Here is a 22003-nt window from a genome sequence, read left to right as displayed (position 1 = left end):
TCAAAATTTATTTATTTAAATTTACGAACTTTGATGAAGTAATTTAATGTGGTATTTGGTTCCGTCCTGAATGTTCTATTATCCATATCTACTTTCATTTCAACGATTCCGCTGTGCCATCGCGTTGTCGCCACTGAATTCCGAGTGTGCCTCTACAGCAAAGCTCCCCCAGATTGTAATGGCTTTCACTTCCACTCTCATCACCGCCTCTTCTTCTTCAACCTCTCTTCTCTTCCCCTTTACCCTCACACCCTCCAAACCCCTCTTTCCTCCCAACCGAATCGCCCCTTCTTTGGGTCTCGGATTGTCCGTGAAAGCCCAGACTCTTGAATTCTCAGGTTCGTTCTTCGAAGGTGGATTTGGGGCTGAGGATGAGCCGCCGGCCCCTCCAGGGACAGGATTCGCCGATGCCCTTGAAGATAAGGAGGAGCCTCAGTGTCCTCCTGGTCTTCGGAAGTACGAGAGCATGGTGATTCTGAGGCCTGATATGTCTGAAGATGAAAGACTCGCTCTCACCCAGAAGTACGAAGAGGTAATGGCATTTCAATTGCTGGTCTCTTCCCTTTCCCCTAATTTATCTTTGGTTTCTGTGGAAAACTGAATGTTTTTTAGACTAGTTTCATTTCATACAGTTTGTTATTGTGTTTAAATTGGTTTGAAGGTCACGTGCTCGTTCTGGCCTTCCTAGGTAACGAGTGTTGGATGATGAAAGTCCTACCTCGACTAATTTAGGGAATGATCGTGGGTTTATAAGTGAGGAATACTAACTCCATTGGTATGAGGCCTCTTGGGAAGCTCAAAGCAAAGCCACGAGAGCTTATACTCAAAGTGGACAATATCATACCATTGTGGAGAGTCGTGTTCGTCTAACATGGTATCAGAGCCATGCCCTAAACTTAGTCGTGCCAATAGATTGGTAAATCCTCAAATATCGAACAAAGAACTCCAAAAGAAAAGAAGCCGCCAAGCCTCCTTGAAGGCAGTAAAAAATGACAAAGACTCTAAAGGAGTCGAGTCTCGATTAAGGGGAGGTGCACTTTGTTCGAGGGGAGGTGTTGGATGATGAAAGTCCCACGTCGGCTAATTTAGGGCATGATCATGGGTTTATAAGTGAGGAATACTAACTCCATTGGTACGAGGCCTTTTGGGAAGCCCAAAGCAAAGCCACGAGAGCTTATACTCAAAGTGGACAATATCATACCATTGTGAAGAGTCGTGTTCCTCTAACAATGAGGTAGGAGAATGAGAACACAATTGTAACTGTCCATCCCGACTCTAGTAGATATTGTCTTTTGGGAGTAGATATTATCTTTTTTTCGACTTTCCTTTTGAGTTTTCTCTCAAGATTTCTAGAACGTGTATGTTAGGGAGAGATTTTTACACCCCTTAGAAAGAATGTTTCCTTCTCCCCAACTATGCGAGATCTTACAATTCACTTCTTCGAAGCTCATTGCACTTGTTCCTTTATCTAATCGACGTGGGATACCCTAATTCACCTCCTTTTGGGACCCAACATCTTTGTTGGCATACTGCCTTGTATCCACCTCTTCGGGGCTTAGCCTCCTCGCTGGCATATCGCTCGATGTCTAGCTCTGATGCTATTTGTAACCGTCTAAATCCACCACTAACCGATATTGTTATTTTTTAATTTTCTCTTTTGGACTTTCCCTCAATACTTCTAAAATTGGAGTCCTATGAAAGAATGTTTTGTTCTGGTGCATATGAAATCTACTTGGACTGTAGTTTATGCAGCTTCATGGGAATGCAGTGGCAGAATTCTAACGTAGGAGTTTTCCTGTCTGCTCTGTTTCATTGTTTGGTACCTGAGAAGAGAGAACCTCTTATTGTGTGAAGCCTTCTAAGTAACGGTAGGGATGATATGCGTCTTATGAGTCTAGATTTGTGTAATATTAAGTTTGCTAACGTTTGGAATAATGTAACAGCTCAAACCCACTACTGCTAATAGATATTGTCCGCTTTGGCCCATTATATATCGTCGTAAGTTTCACAGTTTTAAAGAATGTTTCGTTCTTCTCTTCAACCAACGTGGGATCTCACAATCCACTCCCCTTAAGGGCCCAGCAGTCTTGCTCGCATACCGCCTAGTATTTGGCTCTGATACCATTTATACCAAACTCATTGCTAGCAGATATTGTCCATTTTGGTCCGTTACTTATCGTCGTCAATCTCACGATTTTAAAACGTGTCTGCTAGGGAGAGGTCTCTACACCCTTATAAGCAATGATTCATTCCCCTTTCCGACCGACGTGGGATCTCACAATCCACTCTCCTTGGGGTCCCAACATTCTCGTTGGCACACTGCTCGGTGTCTGGCCCAAATACTGTTTGTAACAGCTCAAACCCACCGCTAGCAGATATTGTATGTTTTAGCTCGACATATATTGTCATCAGCCTCACAGTTTTAAAATGCGTCTGCTAGGGAACAATTTCCACAACCTTTATGAGGAATGTTTCGTTCACCTCTCTCTCCGTGGAATCTCACAAATAAACCCATCAACATTTTAAACACTTTGGTCTTTTGATCCCCTGCTATACAAATTTAATCCATAAGCCAAGTTTTAGTGCTTGGAAAACAGTGTAGTATTAAACAGCTTTGATGTGGAGGGCACTAGCTAGGACAGTGACAGCGTTGAGACCATCTTTATGAGAGAACATTCAAGAAAGGCAGGAAAGAGAGGAAAGTCACCAAGCATTTTTGGAGGAAAAGTTGCCTGATCCGAATAGCAACATAGCATAGTTGCCTGAATGGACTGTTTATTTCTGATAGAGAGCTGTTTGCTTGTTATATCCTCGTGATTCTTAACTTAGTTATGTCAATAGAATCTTCAAACGTCGAACAAATAAGTTGTGAGTCTCAAAGATATATCAAAAGTGACTAAAGTGTCGAACAAATGGTGTACTTTGTTCGAGGGCTTCAGAGAAGAAGCTGAGCCTCAATTAAGGTGTAACGGCCCAAGCTCTTCTTTGAGTTTTTTCCTTTCGAGCTTTCCCTCAAGGTTTTTAAAATGTGTCGGCTAGGGAGAGGTTTCCATACCCTTATAAAAATGTTTCGTTCTCCTCCCCAACCGATGTGGGATCTCACAATCCACCCCTCTCCTCCCCACTTCGAGGCCTAGCGTCCTCGCTGACACTCGTTCCCATCTCCAATCGATGTAGGACCCCTCAATCTACCCTCTTCGAGGCCCAGCATTCTTGCTGGCACACCGCCTCGTGTCCACCCCCCTTCAAGGCTCAGCCTTCTCACTGACACATCGTCTGATGTATGGTTCTGATACCATTTGTAACGACCCAAGCCTATCGCTAGCAAATATTGTTCTCTTGGGGCTTTCCCTTTCAGGCTTCCCCACAAGGTTTTTAAAACGCGTCTGCTAGGGAGAGGTTTCCACATCCTTATAAAGAACGTTTCGTTCTCCTCCCCAACCAATATAGGATCTCACAAATGGGAGGCTCTATGATATACTTTGTTCGAGGGGAGAATAGTTGAGGATTGTTAGGAGAGGAATCCCGCATCGGCTAATTAAGGGGTTGATCATGGGTTCATAAGGAATACATCTCCATTAGCATGAGGCCTTTTGGAGAAACCAAAAGCAAAGTCATGAGAGCTTATACTCGAAGTGGACAATATCGTACCATTGTAGAGATTCGTGATCCTGAACAACTAATTTAGTGTTATATACAAGCAAACGTTTCTTTTGGTAAAGGGACAATCATTGGTGGGTAAGGATCAAGCTAGTTTTGTTTTGTTTTCAGCGTAGTATTTGATAAGAATTTGCCATTTTGCAGTTGCTTGTTGCTGGTGGTGGCATGTATGTGGAAGTATTCAACAGAGGGCTCGTTCCACTAGCATATAGCATCAAAAAGAAGAACAAAGCCGGTGAAACCAACACTTACATGGATGGCATCAACCTCCTCTTCACCTACTTCACAAAACCGGAATCGATGAGAGTTCTCGAGGCAGCGCTTCAAGCAGACGACGATGTCATTCGATCAATGAGTTTCAAGGTAAGGAATCGAAAATACTAGACCATTTATTTGACACTGTAAATCAAATTTCTTGGTGTTTCACGTCATGTTTTGTACAATTTGATTCAAAGCAATGTGTAGTTGCTGTTTGTGCTTTTCCTTTTCCGATGGAGTGCTGCTATTGTGACAACTCTATGGCCATTTAGCCTTTATCCATAACCATCTGATTGCTGTTCTTTTTAATCCCCAAACGCTTCAAATGCTTTGAATAGGATTTTCGCGTTCGGGTTTGGGTTGTAAAGTCTTGTATATGTCCTCTTTTTAATCTTAGTACAATCTTTAGTGAATATAGTAATAGATTGAAACGAGAATTTAACTTTTTTGAACGTCCTAATCACAATCATTGAGAAACGAAAAAGTCTTCAATGATACCTTTGTGGATAATGAGAGAGTGAAATAGAGTAAGATTAGACGTTGATCTTTCATAGCCGGAAAAGCCACTCCGACTATGAACCATTTTTTTAATGATCCACCAACGACTGTCCTGGTCTACCGATCAACCAACACTCTCCCTTGAAAGTGCTTTGAAAATGCTTTTGGATTCAAAAGAAACAGAGAGAGAAATATGAACATGGAGTACTAGGTAGAATTTCAGGGCTGTTTTTTTTTTTTTTTTAACTTTTTTTAAGTTGTGATCCAATGAATGATTAAAGTTGATATTTTTAAGTTGAAATTATTGATTAAAAATTAGTGATTGTGAAAGGAATAAATTTATTTATTTCTAGTTGAGAAAAAAATAATTTTTTTTTACCCTTTTAAATAGAAAAAACAATCTTCAAACGAACTTTGGCAACACATCAAATGTTTTTTTCAATGATGAGAAGTTCAGACCGTAAATATCACTTTATGATAATGCTTTGAACATTTCTTCCCTTTTTATCTTTTTCATTATTTTTGTGTTAAAGATTTTTATTTTAATTATAAATAAAATAGAAAAAAATGTAACTCAACTCGAACATAATTTATGGTTAAAATACTAATTATTGTCTCAAAGCTCAATGTTTCGATCTCGTTCTCGTTCAAATCAAAATAATGCGTCTTTTTTAGTCTAAAAGTTAAATTTGAAGAGTATAATTTGATTTTTATTTTTCTCTATTCAAAATTTAATTCAAAATTTTAACTTGTAATATGTTTAAATAATTATATTAAGACCTCAATAATAAAGAAATCGTAAAATATATGGTAATTAATAAAGATCACGAAAATCAACTTAAATATAAATCAATAATCACCGCTTACTTAAATAAGGGATTAATGATTTTCTAAAACAAAATCTAGAAAAAAATTATTGCGTTATATATATATATTCCTTAATTTTTTAAATACTACTTAATAAAAAATTTCATTGCAAAATGTGTATATTTATAGAAACTAAAACAAATATATCAATATATCAATATCCATAGTAATCGATATTTCAATAAATCTATAAATCAAACGGTCAATATTGATATTAAGATCAACATCTCATATATCTTTTATTAATACACAAAATTAAAAAAAAAAAAAAAAAAAACTACTTGATTATGAACTTAAATAATTCTTATACTTTCTTTTTATTTATAGAAATTTCTATTGATATCCATATTGTGTCCATATATCAGAAAAATTGAAATCTTAACATCAATATTTTAATCTTTGTATGAATTTTATTGAATATATATATATATATATATATTTTTTGTAGTAAAGCTAATTAAACAATTAATTCAAATTTGTTATTGGTCCTTGTATTTTAAAAAAATTTAATTTAGTTTATGTACTTCCAAATCAAAATCAAGGTTCTTGTACTTTGAAAATGACTATTTTGTTTCCTGTACTATTAAAAACTTAATTACATCTCATTCTAAATAGGAGCAAGTATGGAGTAATCAAAATCACCAATTATGAACTCAAAGGATGATTCTAGATGAACTTCCAACCCTTCATCACTTAATTATTCCAACTTCCAACCCCTCATCACAGAAGAAAAGTAAGAACGAACAGGAACCAAAAGAGGGAAGAAAAACATCACATGCAATGGCAACAGGGAATGAATTAACACACTGTTTGCTGATGGGACAAATTGAGAGACAACCTTAATGTTATGTAATAAAATTGTGTACTGGGTAACGTGTTCAAGTTGAATTTGAACCGAACCAGAACCCAATTTGCTGTCAATTATGAGGTTGTTTCCTTTTCTCTTCTTTTTTCCTTCCTAAAGGTGGTTAGAACCCATTTTGACCTTCTAACCAAACTGCTTTAAATCTGAAGGAACAATGATTTATAAGACAAGAACCCATCTTTCTCGAGCAGAAACAAGGAAGATGGTTTGGCTTATGGGTTATGGGTTATGGGTTATGGAAGGAAGCTTTTGGAAGATTCAAACATGGGGGCCTCAGTGCTTGGTGAAAACAGAGCCCTCTGCTCTGCTACTAACTCAGTGGAGGGTTGTGGCCATGTCCCATCATCAAAAAGAACCCTCTCCAAATGGCCTTAATTTGCTTATATTTTCTTGACAAAGTGACATTATTTTAACAAAATCCCCTCTCCTTTTCTGACCTTAAATTCAAACAAGCTTCTCTATTCTCTCTCTTTCTCTGTATAAGCAAAGACGGAAGCTCTCTTTCCTTCTTTCTTTCTTTGTTTCTGATTTGGCTCGAGTTTTTGGGTTTGATCTTTTATAAGTTTATTGCTTTGCTTTGATGGGTCAGCCTCAAACTCCAGCCCCTCCTCATCTTTATCCTCAAGCACTTCAACTTAAGCTTTATCAGGCCTTCATATTCTCCATTCCCATCCTCTTCTCCATTATTCTCTTCCTTCTTTTCTACCTGTTTTATCTCAAGAGAAGGGCTTCCTCTCTCTCTTCTTCTTCTTCTTCTTCTTCTTCTTTTCCCCCAATACTTCCAACTACTTCCAATACACTCACTCTCTATGTTACCACTGTAAGCAAAACTCCTCTGTTTCTTCATCTTCCTAGTTTGCTGTCTTTTTCTTATTCTGGGTGTTTCCATTTCTGTAATTTACTTTTGGGGTCAGAGAATCTAAGGAAGATTTGAAGCTTTAGCATTCATCTTTTTTCCTTTTTTGGAAGTGGGTGTTTGATTTGCAGTGATTTTGTGCCATTTTTCTTCATCTCACTGATCTTAATTGTGCAGGCTTGTCAAGTGGATTTGAAGGCTGATAATCCCGTAGACAAACTTCCTAAGATCCTATTCAATGAAGAGCTAAGGACCAGAGATTCTCTGTAAGTGTCATCATTTCTGATCGTTAAAAGATCTGTGGCCCTCTGAGTTTCTTTACTGAATTTACAAAAGCTACCACAAAGATAACAGGAAGGGAATACTTTTTTCTTCTTTTTATTCGTTAAAGTACTCAGGATAGAAATCAATAGGTGCACCTACTAAAGTTAAGTAAAGGACGAGAGCGGATTCTAGATTATATCAGTTGGGTAGGCTGGATTGGGATTCTAAAAAAATCTCTATGAATTCTTCTATGCAAGAGACGTACTCAGGTGGTTTAGTGATGTCTCCAACAGTTTTACTCGATCTCCGATCTCTAGATCGAATAATTTATGTATCGAGATATCTCTACAACTCATTATAATAGAAACTAATGTGTTAGAGAGAAATAAAAGGGGACAAAAATACAGAACAGACAAGAGATAGAGATGGAAGGTTTAGTGACTTAAATAGGGAGCACACATAACATAACAAACAATGATAAAGCTAAATGCTAAACATTTTTTCAATTTCTGTTGATTTTTTTAGATTACTGTTCTTTGAAGGATTGGAATCTCTTATAACATCCTCACTTTAATTTCTCAAAAGTGGGTTTAAACTTTTTGGTTCTATAAGTTACTTTTGTTTGTCTTCTTTTGTTTGAAAGGAGTTATTTGTAGAACATTAGGCCGACAAAATTGATATTGAAGATGAAGGGCATGTTTGGTTCTTTTTTGTACATAGTAATTATGTTTCAATATTCTTTTATTACTTTAGTAAATTAATAAATAGTTCGTAATTTAAAATTTAAATCCTAGTTTTAAGCACTCCTAAGAGGATGGCCTTGTTTGTTTGTATCTTTTAAACCTTTATTTATTTCTCTGCACAAGGATTGAATGTAACGACCTAGATCCACCGCTAACAGATATTGTCCTCTTTGGGCTTTCCCTTTCGGACTTCCCCTCAAGGTTTTAAAACGTGTCTGCTAGGAGAAGGTTTCCACACCCTTATAAAGGGTGATTTGTTCTCCTCCCCAACCAATGTGGGACATCACAATCCACCCCCCTTTGGGGCCCAGAGTCCTCGCTAACACTCGTTCCTTTATCCAATCGATGTGAGACTGCCCCCAAATCCACCCTCCTTTGGGGCTCAGCGTCCTTACTGGCACACTGCCTCGTGTCTACCCCCCTTCAGGGAACAGCGGGAAGGCCGACACATCGTCCGGTGACTGGCTCTGATACCATTTGGAACGACCCAGATTTCTCAAATAGATATTATAAAGGCCAATACTGCTAGCGGTGGATCTGGGTCGTTACATTGAACTTTTTGTTTATAAACCTAAATTTCTCAAATAGATATTATAAAGGCCAACATGAATAGAAATTACATAATTATTGAACTAAAAGCATAAATCTAGAGTTAGGACATCATTTCAACCAATGTATAGTATGAAAATTAGAACTTTCGAAATTAAGAAAAGTGCATGTCCATTACCGTGGAGTATAGTTGAGGTTGGCCCCTTCTTGCAATTAAATGTCTCCAATTTGGGGGGAGAGATTGATATTTGAAGTCAACCTTATATTGCCCTTAGGATGTGTGGGGTTGAAAATGAGCACTGAAACAAAGAAAAAGTAATGATTTTCTTATCCATTTAACAGGTGTTGCGTCTGCCTAGGAGAATTCGAGATAAAAGAGGAATTGTTGCAAGTCCCATCATGTAAACATGTGTTTCATATTGACTGCATGAATCACTGGCTCACCTCCAACTCAACTTGTCCTCTCTGTAGATGCTCAGTCATCCCAACAACCAGGTGTTTTGATCCGCCGGTTGTTGTGTCTCCCCCACCCCCACCACCGGCTGGCTCATCGGAGCTTCCCCTGACTTCCAACCAGACTGCAGAGATGAGATCATATTCACTCCTACATCCGCAGCTGCAACAACAACAGGAAGGATCAAGTCAGAGTATATGCTAAATGTATTGATCCAACACTGCTAGGTTGAAATGGACTAATAACTCAAAAGAGTGACTCCCATGGAGGGAGAACCAGTTGTCCTCCATATTCATACACAAACATATATATATTAACAAGCTTTTTGCAACCTCCCACTGTAACTGATAGCAGCTAGCCAGGCATTGTGATCTTCAGACAGCCAAAACAGTCCTGTTAGAGATCAGAATGTAAAGAGCTATTACTTGAACATTGCCAACTAGAACACTTCCTGTCTCCCCTCTTCATTGCATTAACCACTGAATATGGAAAGAATGGAAATAAAGGGTTCTATTGTTGAGTTTGTGGGGCATATGGCTTAAACATCTCATGCAGGTAACATAAAACACGAGTTATACTTGAACGAAAGAGGATTTGCATTTGAATGCGTTCAAATTCTTGAAACTTGTGCATCAAATAATGCTTCCAGTCTTCTGCCTAGTTGAATAAAATGATTGAAGTGCAGAAAATACATATATTTACTTTGACCAGGAAAGAAAGAAGGCTCACACAAACTCATCCCCTTCCCAGAAACCAAACGCCACTGATAAAATGCATTATTACACCGAACATCCAGTCGAACTCCTTCGGCAATTACTGAGACTTTCATGTTATTAAAATCCAGTTTGGCTTGTAATTGACTCTAAAAAACGTACCGTCACATAAACAGCCCTTCATTTGCCCTGGCTTTCAATTTCATATTTTATTATCGACCTAGAACCAAAACAAGCTCTAACAAAACAAACAAACAAGGGAAAGACATCGGAAGTGTAGTTTGAATGATAAAAATTAAGTTCCTATCTCAAACTGCAGGGGAGTCGGGGATTATGGCAGCCCCTTCGACTTCTATTGACGTCAGCTGCTTGCTTCCTGAGCTCATCTTTTTCACTTGCTCCCTAGAGCATATAAAAATTCTTCTCACCATGTTACAAAATTCTCTGCGAAAGATGGAAAACAAAGGAATAAGTGGAAGCAAGGTCTATGAGAAGAATCATGTAGATTGAACCAGTAGTATCTAATTGTACTCACTCCCATGGGTCGTCTCCAACAAGCATCATATCCCCTTCATCGTCGGTATATACAATCTCCCACTTATCACGAGCACACAGCTGACCCCTAACATCAAACATCTTCTCAAGCTCATCTATTAGTTGGTCATAGCCTTCTAAGATGGCTAAATCCACTGCCCTACCCACGGCCATCCCATGCATGTGAACCTTTCGACACAATTGGACATCAAACAAAAGTAAAACAATAATTCCCTACTTAGTTCTTGAACACAAAATTCTTTACAACTAAATTGAGTGAACAAATTTAACTTCTGCACCTTGGTGCGGCTTCTAGTGTTAGCTGAGCTACTTTGATTGCTTTGAGTCTCCTTCAGAGATGCTTGTAATGGTTCTGATTTTCTTTCTACAGAAACCTCCAAGTTGTCAGATTTTGGATCGGACTGAGCTACTGACAAGGTACTGCTGCGCCCATCTGTGTCACTAGACACGCTGCTTGGTTGATAAGATGCTTTCTCAGTAGGAAGTTTAGCCAAATGATTGAGATCAATACCAAACAATCTACAACTAGCTACCGTTTCGCCTTTCCTCCCATTTTCAGTGGAATCAAGTATTTGTTCATCACTTAACTTAACCAAATGAGAGGTTGAAGGTCCTGACAGAAAAGACCAACCACAGCCAGGGACAGTTTTATAATCCTGGGCCATGTCATTTACTGGGTGTTTATGACTATTGGATTGGATAGAAGATAGCCAGGTCCCATCAGCCTGTGTTCTTGATACACATGTCCTGTTGCTGATAGCATCTGTCTCTCTGTGGTGACACAATTCATTATTTTCACCTTTTCTGCTTTCAGCTGCATTACTGGACTGTTTACCATCATGTGACTCTGCCAATCCAGAATCCCAAAGTGCTGGCTTAGGCAAATCAGCACCATCTACAGTTCAATTAGAAACCAAGGATAAAATAGACGCTGGAATACAAATTGGACCGACTGATCCAGTGACTTGCACATATGTCTATAAGGAAAAGAGACCAGATAAAAGACAACAGAGAGAAGAAAGAAACCGTCACACCATGAGCTGGAGTTGATTGTCGAGGCCTTTTGTTTTTTGAAATCGGTTGAGATAGACCTGTGACTGCTGAAGACGTGAGTGGTTCTATATCCCAAGGCGATACCCTGTCGGGTCTTAGAATAGATGTTTGTTCATCCCATTGAACCTGGAAACAATTAAATTAAGTAAATAATTCAAAAGGGATTTTAAAATGACATTCCCGGTGGGAATTGGGTTCACGGCAGCTCACTCTTAGTGATCTCCAACTTGAATTAGGCCAATGAGGTGAAATATCTGTAGCTCCAATTATAGTTCCTGAAAACCTAATAAGTCAAAAACAAGAAGAAAAAAAAACATCAAGAGATAAAACTCAAAACATCTCGAACATTCTAGTAATTTTATTATTTATTTCACTACCTTCTCTCCGGAGAATCCTCTCCCTCAAAACTCATGTTGAATCTCATGCCAACAGAAAATTTGTTATTGACTGCTTCCAAGTATTTATTCAGACTTATTATGAACTGACAAGTCCTGATTTAAAGGAGAAAAAGATTTCAGTCCGCTTCAATGAGTATATAATTGACTTCAGAATTAAAATCCTGAGTACCTAGGTTTATAATAGACTACAAAGCGGGTTTGAGTTGTAACAGCATGAGACGCAGTTGCTAGCACTCCTAGGTGCATGCTCTGACTTGATATCACAGATGATGGCATGCTGCTCTGCTGTCGAGCACGGCGCCTCACCCCAACATGCAACTCTCCATTGTCTCCCCTATTCAAGCAACTCTCACATAAATTAAAGCTTGTACAACCAGAGAAATTAAACATAGATTATAGTTCACATGATGGTACATTAGGTTTTAAAGGTCTAATAAAAATACAGTTACCCTAACCATGACCTACGAGTTAAATAATTATGCAACTCCAGTATCAAGTCATGTTCGTAACTAGCTTAAGTTGGCAATCTATGTTTTCATAAAACTCTTGCAACATTTGAATGTTTAATCCTTGGGGATGGCTTGCAGAGGGCTCTAGAATAATGGTAAAAAATCAATCACTGTGCTGCAGTCTCATAATCACACCAGATACTGCTTGCTGCTGTTCTTTGTTTAGTGAAAGCAGGATCTGGCTCAAGCAAAAATATTGCTGCTAAATAAGTGATACCCGTGAACATCTTCATTATTAGCAGATGTGTTTGCTCATGCATGAGGCCTTAGAGGATCTTCGTTCAAACAAACAACAGTTCACGAGATCAAACAATACATTGTGCTTCACATATTACGTCTTTTTGGTTAAATTACAACTTTAGCTCATGAACATACAAATTAGTGTCAAATAGGTCCATGAACTTTCAATCAGTGTCTAACAAGTTTTTGAACTTTAAAAATTATCTAATAAGCTCCAAAACTTTCGATTTTTTTGTCTAACAAGTCTTTGAGCTTTCAATTTTGTCTATTAGAACCTTGACCTATTCAACATTTCTTAATATTCACAAACTTTCTAGATATAAATTGAAAAGATGATTAACATCCTATTAGACACAAAGATCAATTTTATTCTCATAGATTAATTAATTTTAAAAAAAGTTGAACATATCAGCAACTTTCAAGACACAAAATTCAAAGTTTAAGGACCTATTAGGCACAAACATGAAACTTAAAGAACTAAACTTGTAATTAAACAATTTTTTTCTACCACTAAAGAGTCCATAGCATACAATATTACGAGGAGAAAACTGCAATCATTAGCATACAATATTAAGCTTAAGGTAATTTGTAGTTGCAATGTAGGCTGGAAATTTGAGTAACAGTCTAGGCATTTTGAGTATGTTGAGCAGTCTAAAAATCCAAACCCCGTAACTTCATATAGTAGATTTATGCTAGACTAGGTCCTTTAGTTTTTTCCCAGTGAGGCTTAGGTTTTCCACATAACATTGCTTTGTTAACCCTATCTCTTTCTGTCTCTCTGTCTGTTCATGTGCCTCAAAAGTTATGTATTTGATTAAAGTTCAAAACCTCTCTGTCCATGTTTGAAGTTAACACAGTCTGATTCTCGCACATAAAAACGCAATGGACAGGGTGGATGAGGAAGAGACGATAGATAAAACTGTTACCTCAAGAATACAAAGGAATCCCCAGCAGATAATCTCTTAGAAGTAACAAATGTACTCCACCCAGTTGTTAACAGATGCCTTCGTGGCTGACCTGATCATGTAATAAAGAAAATTTTATTGGCAAAGCAGACGGGATAACCAAACTTTCACCCTGCTCATAAAAGGGGATCGCTTAATGCAATAAGCCAAATAACATATGATTGAGCAAATTACATAGATCAATGATTAAAGAAAAATCTCTGTATAAGATTTATAAATGATTAGATAATGCATTACCTCTGAAAATATGCTTGAATCGCCACTCGTATCCATGAAGATCCTTGGCTACCAGATCCTGAGTTGGGGTAGCCTGAGTCATGTCCTGGAAAAAAATTCAGAATGGAAATTAAGAAGACTGAAACTGAGAGAGAGAGAGAGAGAGAGCAAAAACATCTCTTGTAGGAGGAATAAAAAGCAAGTCTCACCAAAGGAGGTAGGCACTCAGTAGCATGTTTTCGGAGGACAGAAAACCCACCATGAGTGCTGGTATCAGAAGCAGTTAAAACCTTGCAGAACGAATGAACAACTGGTCTAGCTGGTTCAGGAGGACATGGATCTAGACTGTTAGGCTCATTTTGCTGCAGATATACACCAGAAATGAAACCGGTTGTCATGCAGAAAAACAATTTCCAATTTGACAGGCCAAATTTTCATCAATAATCAAAATTTGGAACAACTCTTACATTTGATTCCGGCATCAAAGTTATTTGTGCATAAACCTCATCCGATTCATGATCTGCCTACGAGTACGGAGGAAAATAATAAATAAGAACACAATACTTTATTCTACTGATACATGAAGTTGAATGTTAAAAAATGTGAAGCATGCGAAAGTGAATGAACCAATACCAACACTTGAAGTCTTAAAAAGGTACAACAAAGCTTAGCAGGTTAGATATTCTGGGAAGGGACAAAATGAAGAACGAAATAAGAAGGATTTAAGGTGCACTTCTGCCTAGATTCCCCAATCTCAGCACAAAACTTAAAATGAAATAAGCAGAAATAACAAAGCAACTTAAGATGATAAAAAAGTAGTACCAGCAGCTCAATATGAATTACACGACAGAGAATCTTCGAGGAAAGATTACACAGAGGAATTCTCTTATTCAGCTCCAGATTCGTCGATGCCTCTAACTACAATCCAGAAGAAATGTTATAATCCCAATTCTAAACCACGCATACTGCATAATGATTCAGAAATTGAAATACAACAGACAGATTACAATATTCAACGCCCATAAATCAACCAACATGCTAACTTCTATCTTCCCCATGAATCACGCTTTTCGGAAACAAATTCCAAGGAATCAAACACAAAACAAGAACCGATCTGAAACAAAAACAAAAAAGAAGGAAAAAAAGAACAGAAAAAACAATAGACAGACTTGTTCCATATGCCCCTGAGGGAAATAGAAGACTCTCTCATCAACGCGAGGTACATCAACCAGTGGACCTGCACAAGCTCTCCATAGCTCCGTGTACAGATCATTTCTTCCACTACCTATCAAGAAACCACTGATCTTAAACACAGAGCAAAACACCGACATATTTCCCCAATAAGAACAAAAAAAATCCAAGATTAAGCAAATTTACCTTGAGTCGAAACACAAGATTGCGTATACGAATCTCCTCCATTGCAAGCCATTGTCAAGCTCCCAAGTGAAACAGCAACCAAAAATCAATGCAACTCAAAACAACGCCCCTGAAAACACTCACGATCAGAACCAATCATGAGCCACAAACCAAACACTCACTCCAATTCCGTCCTCCAGAGAAAGAGATATAAAGAGATTCAGCGACAAAGACCTCCGACGTCTCCCATTTCCCCAACAAATAGTCAAAGACTCAAAACAAAAGAACAGCAACTACAACGAAATTAAACCATCAAAACAAACCTGAAACTCCTCCGTCACGGCACCAGCGATAGAAACCGCTCGAAAATCAACCGCCGATTCTCTCTGTCGCTCGTCGGGGGAGAAAAACGCCGTCGCAAAAAAGAAAAAAAAAAAGGAATCGCGAAACGGCTTGGCGCGCGTCCTATTATTCGGGAACTAGCTCTGCAGCTGCCCGAACTGTGAACCTGCAGTAGGCTCTAAACTCAATCATGGTTCAATTGTAACCGTAGAAGATGATTAATATGACGGCGTGAGAGACGGAAAGAAGTGGGGAAGAGAAGAAAGAAAGACGGAGAAATGAGAAACTAACGACGTTAGATGACTGGGTAAATAGTACGGCATCGGCATGCGTGTTGTTTGGGTAACGGAAGACATAAGGTGTTAGCGGCGTCACCGTTAAGTAACGTCCCTTTCGTTGTCTGCTTCGTAGCAGGCAACATGGTTGGCTCGAGTTAACCAGGCAGAATATTTTATGATTTTTTATTTTTTATTTTTTATTTTTAGGTACAGATATTCCATTTCGGGGTTAGGACCTTGTATCATTGCAACGCTGACCTGGATAATACTCTTTTTTTTTTTTCTTTTTCTTTTTCTTTTTCTTTTTTAAAAATTGAGCATGCACGGTAACGAGCTCCTCGAAACTTCTTAAGAAAAATTTTGAATTAATTAAAAAAATTGACGGGTCAGTATATACATTTTGCGTTTATGTGAGATCTCAGGTCGATTGAATAAGAAAACAAAAGATATTATTTAAAACTTGAAAATTCAAGAAATTACGTACAATAATATGTGTTACCTAAATTAATATTAATATTAATATGGAAAATTTTGATGGAAGGTTAGTGGTGCGTTGGATGGCTGACGTAAAGCTGACGTGGCAACCTTTATTGTCTTTTCTTTCCCATTAGACCCAAATACGAGACAGTTGGTCGGTCCTGATCATTCCACGTCAGCAGCATTGTCATAAAATGTTTTAATTAAATAAAAATAAATATTTAATTTAAATATTAAAAAAATAACCATTTCTTTTAAATATTATATAAATAATTGATAAAAATTTTAGTGCGTTGAGAATGACCATTTTTTTTATTTACTTTAGTTATTTTTTAAAACAATAAAATCATTTTTTTTTTAATTATTGCCAAAGTCATTATCAAACTCACATTAAATGGACAATTTTTAATGACTTTATTAAAGCTATTAAAAATAAATAAATAGGGGTTAGTTAAAGATACAAGAAAGATAGAAATTTAATTGGAAATTATAAATCTAAATTATTATTTTTAGTTTTCATATTTTTAATTTGTATTTGTTTTTATTTTTTTCACTTTCCACCTCTTAAAATCATTTAAATTTTTAATTAATTCTTTAATTAAAAACCTTAATTTAAATTTTGAAAATATTTTAATTAAATAATATTTATAAGTATAACTTTAAAAAATAATAATTTAGATTTTATAATTTCGAACGCGAACCCCTAAATTTTGTAACATATTTCAATGATATCTCTTAATTTTATAAAGTTAAAATTTGTTAAAATATATATATATATCATTTAAATTTTAAAATTTGTCCAAAAATTATATTTTTATTTAAAATAAAATATGAAAATTGACATGACAACTGATGCATAAATATTAGAAGTCGTATTTAATATTATTGAAAACTATATAAATGATTAAATTTGTTGAAGAAATTCTGTAATTGGTGGTCTCCCGTAAATTTTCACATGATGGATGTGAGTAGCAACAAATCATGTTAAAATGACTCACGTTGGTGTTGCACGGGAATGTCAAAGCACACACAGGTGTCAAATCCTGATATAAATTCTAGACATGAGTATTTCGAAAGGAATACATGAATGAATCGATATACTTGTTATCTATATCAACATGAGGTTAAAGTTCTTCAAACACGGTGTCACGTCTCATTTCATCATCGTGGTTCTCGACAATATGAATTTCATACTTTTACATTGATTTGAAACTCCACCAAAATAAGTTTGAATCTTTTATTGAGTCAAGCACAAGCATATAACACTTTACTGAAGTTTACTAGGTGATGTAGGCATTTACCGCGCCATAATCATTCTTACGGAACTCTATCGGCCTACTTCGACACTTATTGGGCTTCTATCGACTTAACGATCACCTACTAGGCTTTACTTGCCATTATAACGCTTATCAATATGATTTAGGCAAGTATCATACCAACCGAGAAGTATCGAGTTCTACTAATGCTCTGTAAATCGACCCATGAGTTAACTTCATGTTCAAGCATTCGAGTACTTTTAAACCATATATCGAGTCATTTATGCACACCTGCGACACTCGACACTATCCTTAGAATCTCATTTTCAAAGTAAGACACTCAAGACATTTGTTTTGAAACACTTGTCCATACCATGACACATACATATGTCATCGGGTGACTCACTCGACCACGAGACTCAACATCATATCTCCCCCAAGAGTACATTCTAAAGCATACTTGATCAGACACCCACCCACATCAAAATGGCAAGGAGTCATACACCAAGGTGGAATGTCTATTCAATGTTCGATCAACGCCAGGTTTGACGAGTTTACATCTTGTGGTCATATGAACTTAACTCAAAATTAAAAAACGAGACTCTAGTTTTCATGTTTATAGCTCGGGCCCCATCGAACCTCCCATTAAGTTTGTCCCTAACACCCCTAATGATACTGTTGCTTTTGTTCTTACTTGCATCTTAGCTCGATAATCTTGTACACTCTTATTAGTGTGTTGAATGATGCATCGTCCTCCTCGGCTATATCAGAACACTTACATAGCTCAAAGACCAACTCTAACGTGTTACCGTCACTTTCTCTGTATCTACCTGTTTTTCTCTCTCCCGTATGAATATATTATCGTGTGAATAATGGGTTTAGGCTTGTTGGAAAAGAAAAGGAAAGTGTACGATGATTGGACGTGTTATTATTTTGTAAGCAAATCCTCACGCGGAGACCAATTTGGTTGGTTGGTTGGTTGGTATGCCCTCTTTCTTTGTTCTTATTTGGATTCATTAATCTCCACGAACCTTTCTTCTTTTAGGACCACAACCATTTCTCTTCCTTCTAAACCTTTTGCCACCTTTTTCTTCCCTAACCAAACATATTTAAACCTTAAAATATGTTTTATTTAACGTTAACACGATTCCAAGACCCGACCATATCATATTATCCAATCCAAACTACCTTAAAACATGTTTTATTTGAATGTTAGATTAAGTAAAAAAAATTCGATCGAGTTCAAAAGTATCCCACTTCTAAAATTATTATGAACAGCAAAAATATTTGATCTTTGTAACTAATGTTAGTGATAAGTTCGGTTTAATATTTGATTTTTTTTTTTTTTTGTATTACAGTTATTAATGTAACATGTATAGTAGTTAAGTATATTTTTTAAAAAAAGAGAATAAACCGACAACTCAACCTAACCCAACATGAAAATAGATAGTTGGGTCGGGTTGGATTGGGTTACGAGCTTTATTCCGGATGTTTAGGTCACCGATGCAACCTGTATACACCCCTAATTTAACTGAAGCGACCGTAAAATCCATGTGATTGGAAGGGTGGGTTTTATAATATTATATTATAAAGTTGTGGTGAGTGGGATTTTGGTCCCAATTCTAAAAGTAAATAATGTTAGGGAAAATTATTGGTGGCCCAAACAAAAAATTATATGTGCTCATTTTTGTTTTAAAAAAATAATATTTTATATAAAGTAGAGAGATTTCGGACCGATAGATATCTAATTATACTATAAGAAATTATTAGCGACCACAATATTTAATAACTTTCTTATAATAAATTATAGTCGTTAATATTTAACTAAAATACACGTATTTAAAATAATATATAATTTAAGTTATAAAGTACCCTTTTATTTAAAAAAAATTAATTTTGAATTTTTAATGTATTTATTTGACCATATATATTTTAATTAATTGATAGGATGAGTTATTTAGATTTAATTTTTACTTAAAAAGAAAACGTACAACCCATTAAACTTTTTTTTTAAATAAATAAATTCAATTGGAAAAAAATTATTATCTAGGTGGCAGCTGTCTGATGTCATGTGATTGGGAATAAAAAATATTAAATCTATATATTTATTTATTGGGATAAATAATTAAAATGAATAGATTTTTTTAAAATAAATTGGAACTTTAATTGAATTATCAATAATGGATAATCATTCAATAATCTTAAAGAATTAATTAAAAGTTTGCACATGCCTTGACAGGGAATGAACGTTATTTATATTATCCATTCTGTAGAGTAATAATAAACTACAGTTTATATATATATATATATATATATATGTTAATAAAAGAGGATTTAAATATTTTATTTATCATAAAACCTAGAGAATTAAAAAGAAAAATAATTATTTAAACTATATAATATTATAATATGTGGCTTGATTAAAATATATGTCTTAACTTGTAACAACCGATAATCGTCAATGCGATTAACAGGAGTTACCATCAACAACGATAACATACTCTACCACCCAACCATAATCTCAAAATATTTCTAAAAACATCCAGTAAAAACATTTAAAACCAATACCTTTTAAAAACTTAATACGACCAAAATAAATTCTTGACAACGAAAGCATAATTACATAAACAGACCCAGACATAGATTTCTAGTAGTCTCTAGCCCGCTGGTCTCGTCCTCGGTTGGCCTGCATCATCTAAATCTGAAAAGAAAAGTTATAATTATTTTGATGAGTAATTAGATTACCGAGCAAGTAGCTAGCTTATCATTTAAGAGGTCATAACTAATCTTTCCAGGTGTTTTTAAGTTTTATTCGTCATTGACTCCTAGTTTTTTCATTAGGATCATCTGTTCGTTAATAAGGTATCTCAGCTACCTCCAGCTTAGATTATTGATTCTTTTTTTATATGCTTATCTAGAATTTTCGGACTCGTATGTAAGACTCGCTCTCGGTCAAATACGGCCCGTCTACTAATTTCTCTGGCGGCCTGTTTATCACATATACCAACGGTCAGGAGTACTCATGCTCCCTGACTTAGCACACAGCGCGTTGGCCAGGAACTCGCGCAGGAATTAGTAGACTATCATACTCATATAAATAAGCCATAGCTCAACAACCGATAAGCATATCCCAGAGTCATAACCTTTCCATTAACATACGTAACGTACTCACATTTACTGCATGCTTTCATACTTGTATCGTGTTCAACTCATAGAACATTCTGGCAATCATTTATATCATGCTTACATCACAGGCAAGCAATCACAATATACAATAAACAGTCAATATCATCAAAGCTCGTCATAACATACTAAGCTCTTAATCAGGTAAACAACATACTCACATGTTGTAAAACAAGTTAAGAACTAGTTCAAAGATCGATATGCTACTTACTTGGTTTCGAACTCCTTTTCCCCCTTGAATGTTCGTTTAATAAGTATTCCAACACAATTCCTTTCTATCACATCCTCTAATAATCCATTCATCATTCCCACGCCTCCAGCCTACGCGTCCGTTGCCCTTCATCTCCCTTTACAGCAGCTGCTTCGTTTTTTTATTTTTTTTAATTTTATTTTAATAATAATAATCATCATCATCATCAAACACACGACAACAAATACAAAATACATATTATCATTATTTTATAGGTTATTACATAACTAGTGAATAGAACGCTTTTTCAAGTTAATTTAAGAAAATATGGAAAAATTAATGAGCCCATTGGGCCAGGTGTTGGACATAAGCCCAACTGTTTGTGGTTTTTTTTCGTCAACTTTGAGCTCGATATGTCCTCCGTTTGTTGTAGCGAGTACAAAGCTTTCAGAAACCGCTCTCATCAAAACCTTTGTCTCCTCCATCTTTGGCATTAATGTTGCTTTCATTCGTCATATCCATTATATGATCGTTGACACGATTGACAAGGTCGCCTACAACTAGTTCATTAAATTAACCGACGATCCTTTCAATAGAAACTTAATCGAGTATGTTAGGGGTGTTCATATAATGTGATATCTCACATCGGTTGAAGAGCATAATAAAACATTATTTATAAGGGCGGGGAAATCTCTCTATAGCAAATGTGTTTTTTTTTAAAACTTAGAGAAAACTCGAAAGGAAAATTTCAAAGAGGATAATATTTGGTAACAGTGGCTTGGATTCGGGTTGTTACACATGGTATCAGAGCCAGACAATGGACAATGTGCCAGCGAGGATTTGAATTCCGATGGGGGTGGACATAAGGCGGTGTGCCAGCAAATATGCTGGGCTCCAAAGGGGGGTGGATTATGAGATCTCGGGAGGAGAACGAAACATTTTTTATTAAGGTCTGAAAATTTCTCTCTAGCAGGCGCGTTTTAGAAACCATGAGAGGAAGCCTAAAATGGAAAACCTAAACAAGATAATATATGTACTGGCGGTTGGTCTTTTGGGCTTGAGCTATTACATATAACTTGAGGACCCGACCAACTTGGATTACCCAACTCATACCATAAAAGTTGGGCTAAATTTTGAGAACCCGACCAACCTGGATTACCCAACTCATGCCATAAAAGTTCGGCTAAATTTTGAGAACCCGACCATCCTAAATTTTAATCTCGACACAAAAAGTTACAAAAAAAAAAAAAAAAAAAAT

General features: G+C 36.3%; 3 protein-coding genes and 1 long non-coding RNA gene across 6 annotated transcripts; 2 read left to right on the top strand and 2 right to left on the bottom strand.

The window, feature by feature from the left end:
* Positions 1 to 65: 65 nt before the first annotated feature.
* LOC111435668 (30S ribosomal protein S6 alpha, chloroplastic-like) lies at positions 66 to 11848 on the top strand. Of its 2 annotated transcripts, XR_002709105.1 has the most exons (3): positions 66 to 532; positions 3805 to 4119; positions 11838 to 11848. XR_002709105.1 is itself a non-coding variant. In XM_023073130.1 (2 exons), the coding sequence occupies exons 1-2, from the start codon at positions 71 to 73 to the stop codon at positions 4042 to 4044; spliced, it is 702 nt and encodes a 233-aa protein (XP_022928898.1). In that variant the 5' UTR covers positions 66 to 70; the 3' UTR covers positions 4045 to 4227. The 2 variants fall into 2 exon arrangements, 1 of the variants encoding a protein (XP_022928898.1); XM_023073130.1 differs by lacking the exon at positions 11838 to 11848 and having other exon boundaries at positions 3805 to 4227.
* On the top strand, positions 5898 to 9534 carry LOC111435669 (probable E3 ubiquitin-protein ligase RHA4A). Its single transcript, XM_023073131.1, has 3 exons — positions 5898 to 6968; positions 7182 to 7270; positions 8903 to 9534. The coding sequence occupies exons 1-3, from the start codon at positions 6729 to 6731 to the stop codon at positions 9216 to 9218; spliced, it is 645 nt and encodes a 214-aa protein (XP_022928899.1). The 5' UTR covers positions 5898 to 6728; the 3' UTR covers positions 9219 to 9534.
* Positions 8601 to 9094, bottom strand: LOC111435670. The gene is made up of 2 exons (XR_002709106.1): positions 9005 to 9094; positions 8601 to 8859 (listed from the first exon to the last, which is right to left on the bottom strand). It is a non-coding gene; the product is annotated as an uncharacterized LOC111435670 (long non-coding RNA).
* Positions 9596 to 15485, bottom strand: LOC111435667 (auxin response factor 9-like). 2 transcript variants are annotated; one of them, XM_023073128.1, is made up of 15 exons: positions 15343 to 15485; positions 15041 to 15149; positions 14833 to 14948; positions 14486 to 14581; positions 14131 to 14187; positions 13873 to 14025; positions 13685 to 13769; positions 13409 to 13499; positions 11903 to 12067; positions 11713 to 11826; positions 11546 to 11618; positions 11317 to 11461; positions 10561 to 11177; positions 10263 to 10450; positions 9596 to 10171 (listed from the first exon to the last, which is right to left on the bottom strand). In XM_023073128.1, exons 2-15 carry the CDS (start codon positions 15090 to 15092, stop codon positions 10036 to 10038), a joined length of 2088 nt encoding a protein of 695 aa, XP_022928896.1. In that variant the 5' UTR covers positions 15093 to 15149; positions 15343 to 15485; the 3' UTR covers positions 9596 to 10035. The 2 variants fall into 2 exon arrangements, with proteins under 2 accessions (XP_022928896.1, XP_022928897.1); XM_023073129.1 differs by lacking the exons at positions 14833 to 14948; positions 15041 to 15149; positions 15343 to 15485 and adding an exon at positions 14671 to 14782.
* Between the last annotated feature and the right edge of the window lie 6518 nt (positions 15486 to 22003).

Source organism: Cucurbita moschata, unplaced genomic scaffold, assembly GCF_002738365.1.
Source record: "Cucurbita moschata cultivar Rifu unplaced genomic scaffold, Cmos_1.0 Cmo_Scf00050, whole genome shotgun sequence".
NCBI classification, from domain to species: Eukaryota; Viridiplantae; Streptophyta; class Magnoliopsida; order Cucurbitales; family Cucurbitaceae; genus Cucurbita; species Cucurbita moschata.
This window is presented reverse-complemented; position numbering and strand designations above follow the sequence as displayed.

Excerpts from the sequence above, each read along its gene's own strand:
- LOC111435667 (XM_023073128.1), bottom strand. The coding sequence starts at position 15,092 with ATGGCTTGCAATGGAGGAGATTCGTATACGCAATCTTGTGTTTCGACT. Across the intron at positions 14,188-14,485 it reads TAATTCATATTGAGCTGCTG|GCAGATCATGAATCGGATGA; the intron begins GTACTACTTTTT and ends CCGTACTCGTAG. Across the intron at positions 10,451-10,560 it reads ACACTAGAAGCCGCACCAAG|GTTCACATGCATGGGATGGC; the intron begins GTGCAGAAGTTA and ends TTGTGTCGAAAG.
- LOC111435669 (XM_023073131.1), top strand. The coding sequence starts at position 6,729 with ATGGGTCAGCCTCAAACTCCAGCCCCTCCTCATCTTTATCCTCAAGCA. Across the intron at positions 6,969-7,181 it reads TCACTCTCTATGTTACCACT|GCTTGTCAAGTGGATTTGAA; the intron begins GTAAGCAAAACT and ends TTAATTGTGCAG. Across the intron at positions 7,271-8,902 it reads CTAAGGACCAGAGATTCTCT|GTGTTGCGTCTGCCTAGGAG; the intron begins GTAAGTGTCATC and ends TCCATTTAACAG.
- LOC111435668 (XM_023073130.1), top strand. The coding sequence starts at position 71 with ATGTTCTATTATCCATATCTACTTTCATTTCAACGATTCCGCTGTGCC. Across the intron at positions 533-3,804 it reads TCACCCAGAAGTACGAAGAG|TTGCTTGTTGCTGGTGGTGG; the intron begins GTAATGGCATTT and ends GCCATTTTGCAG.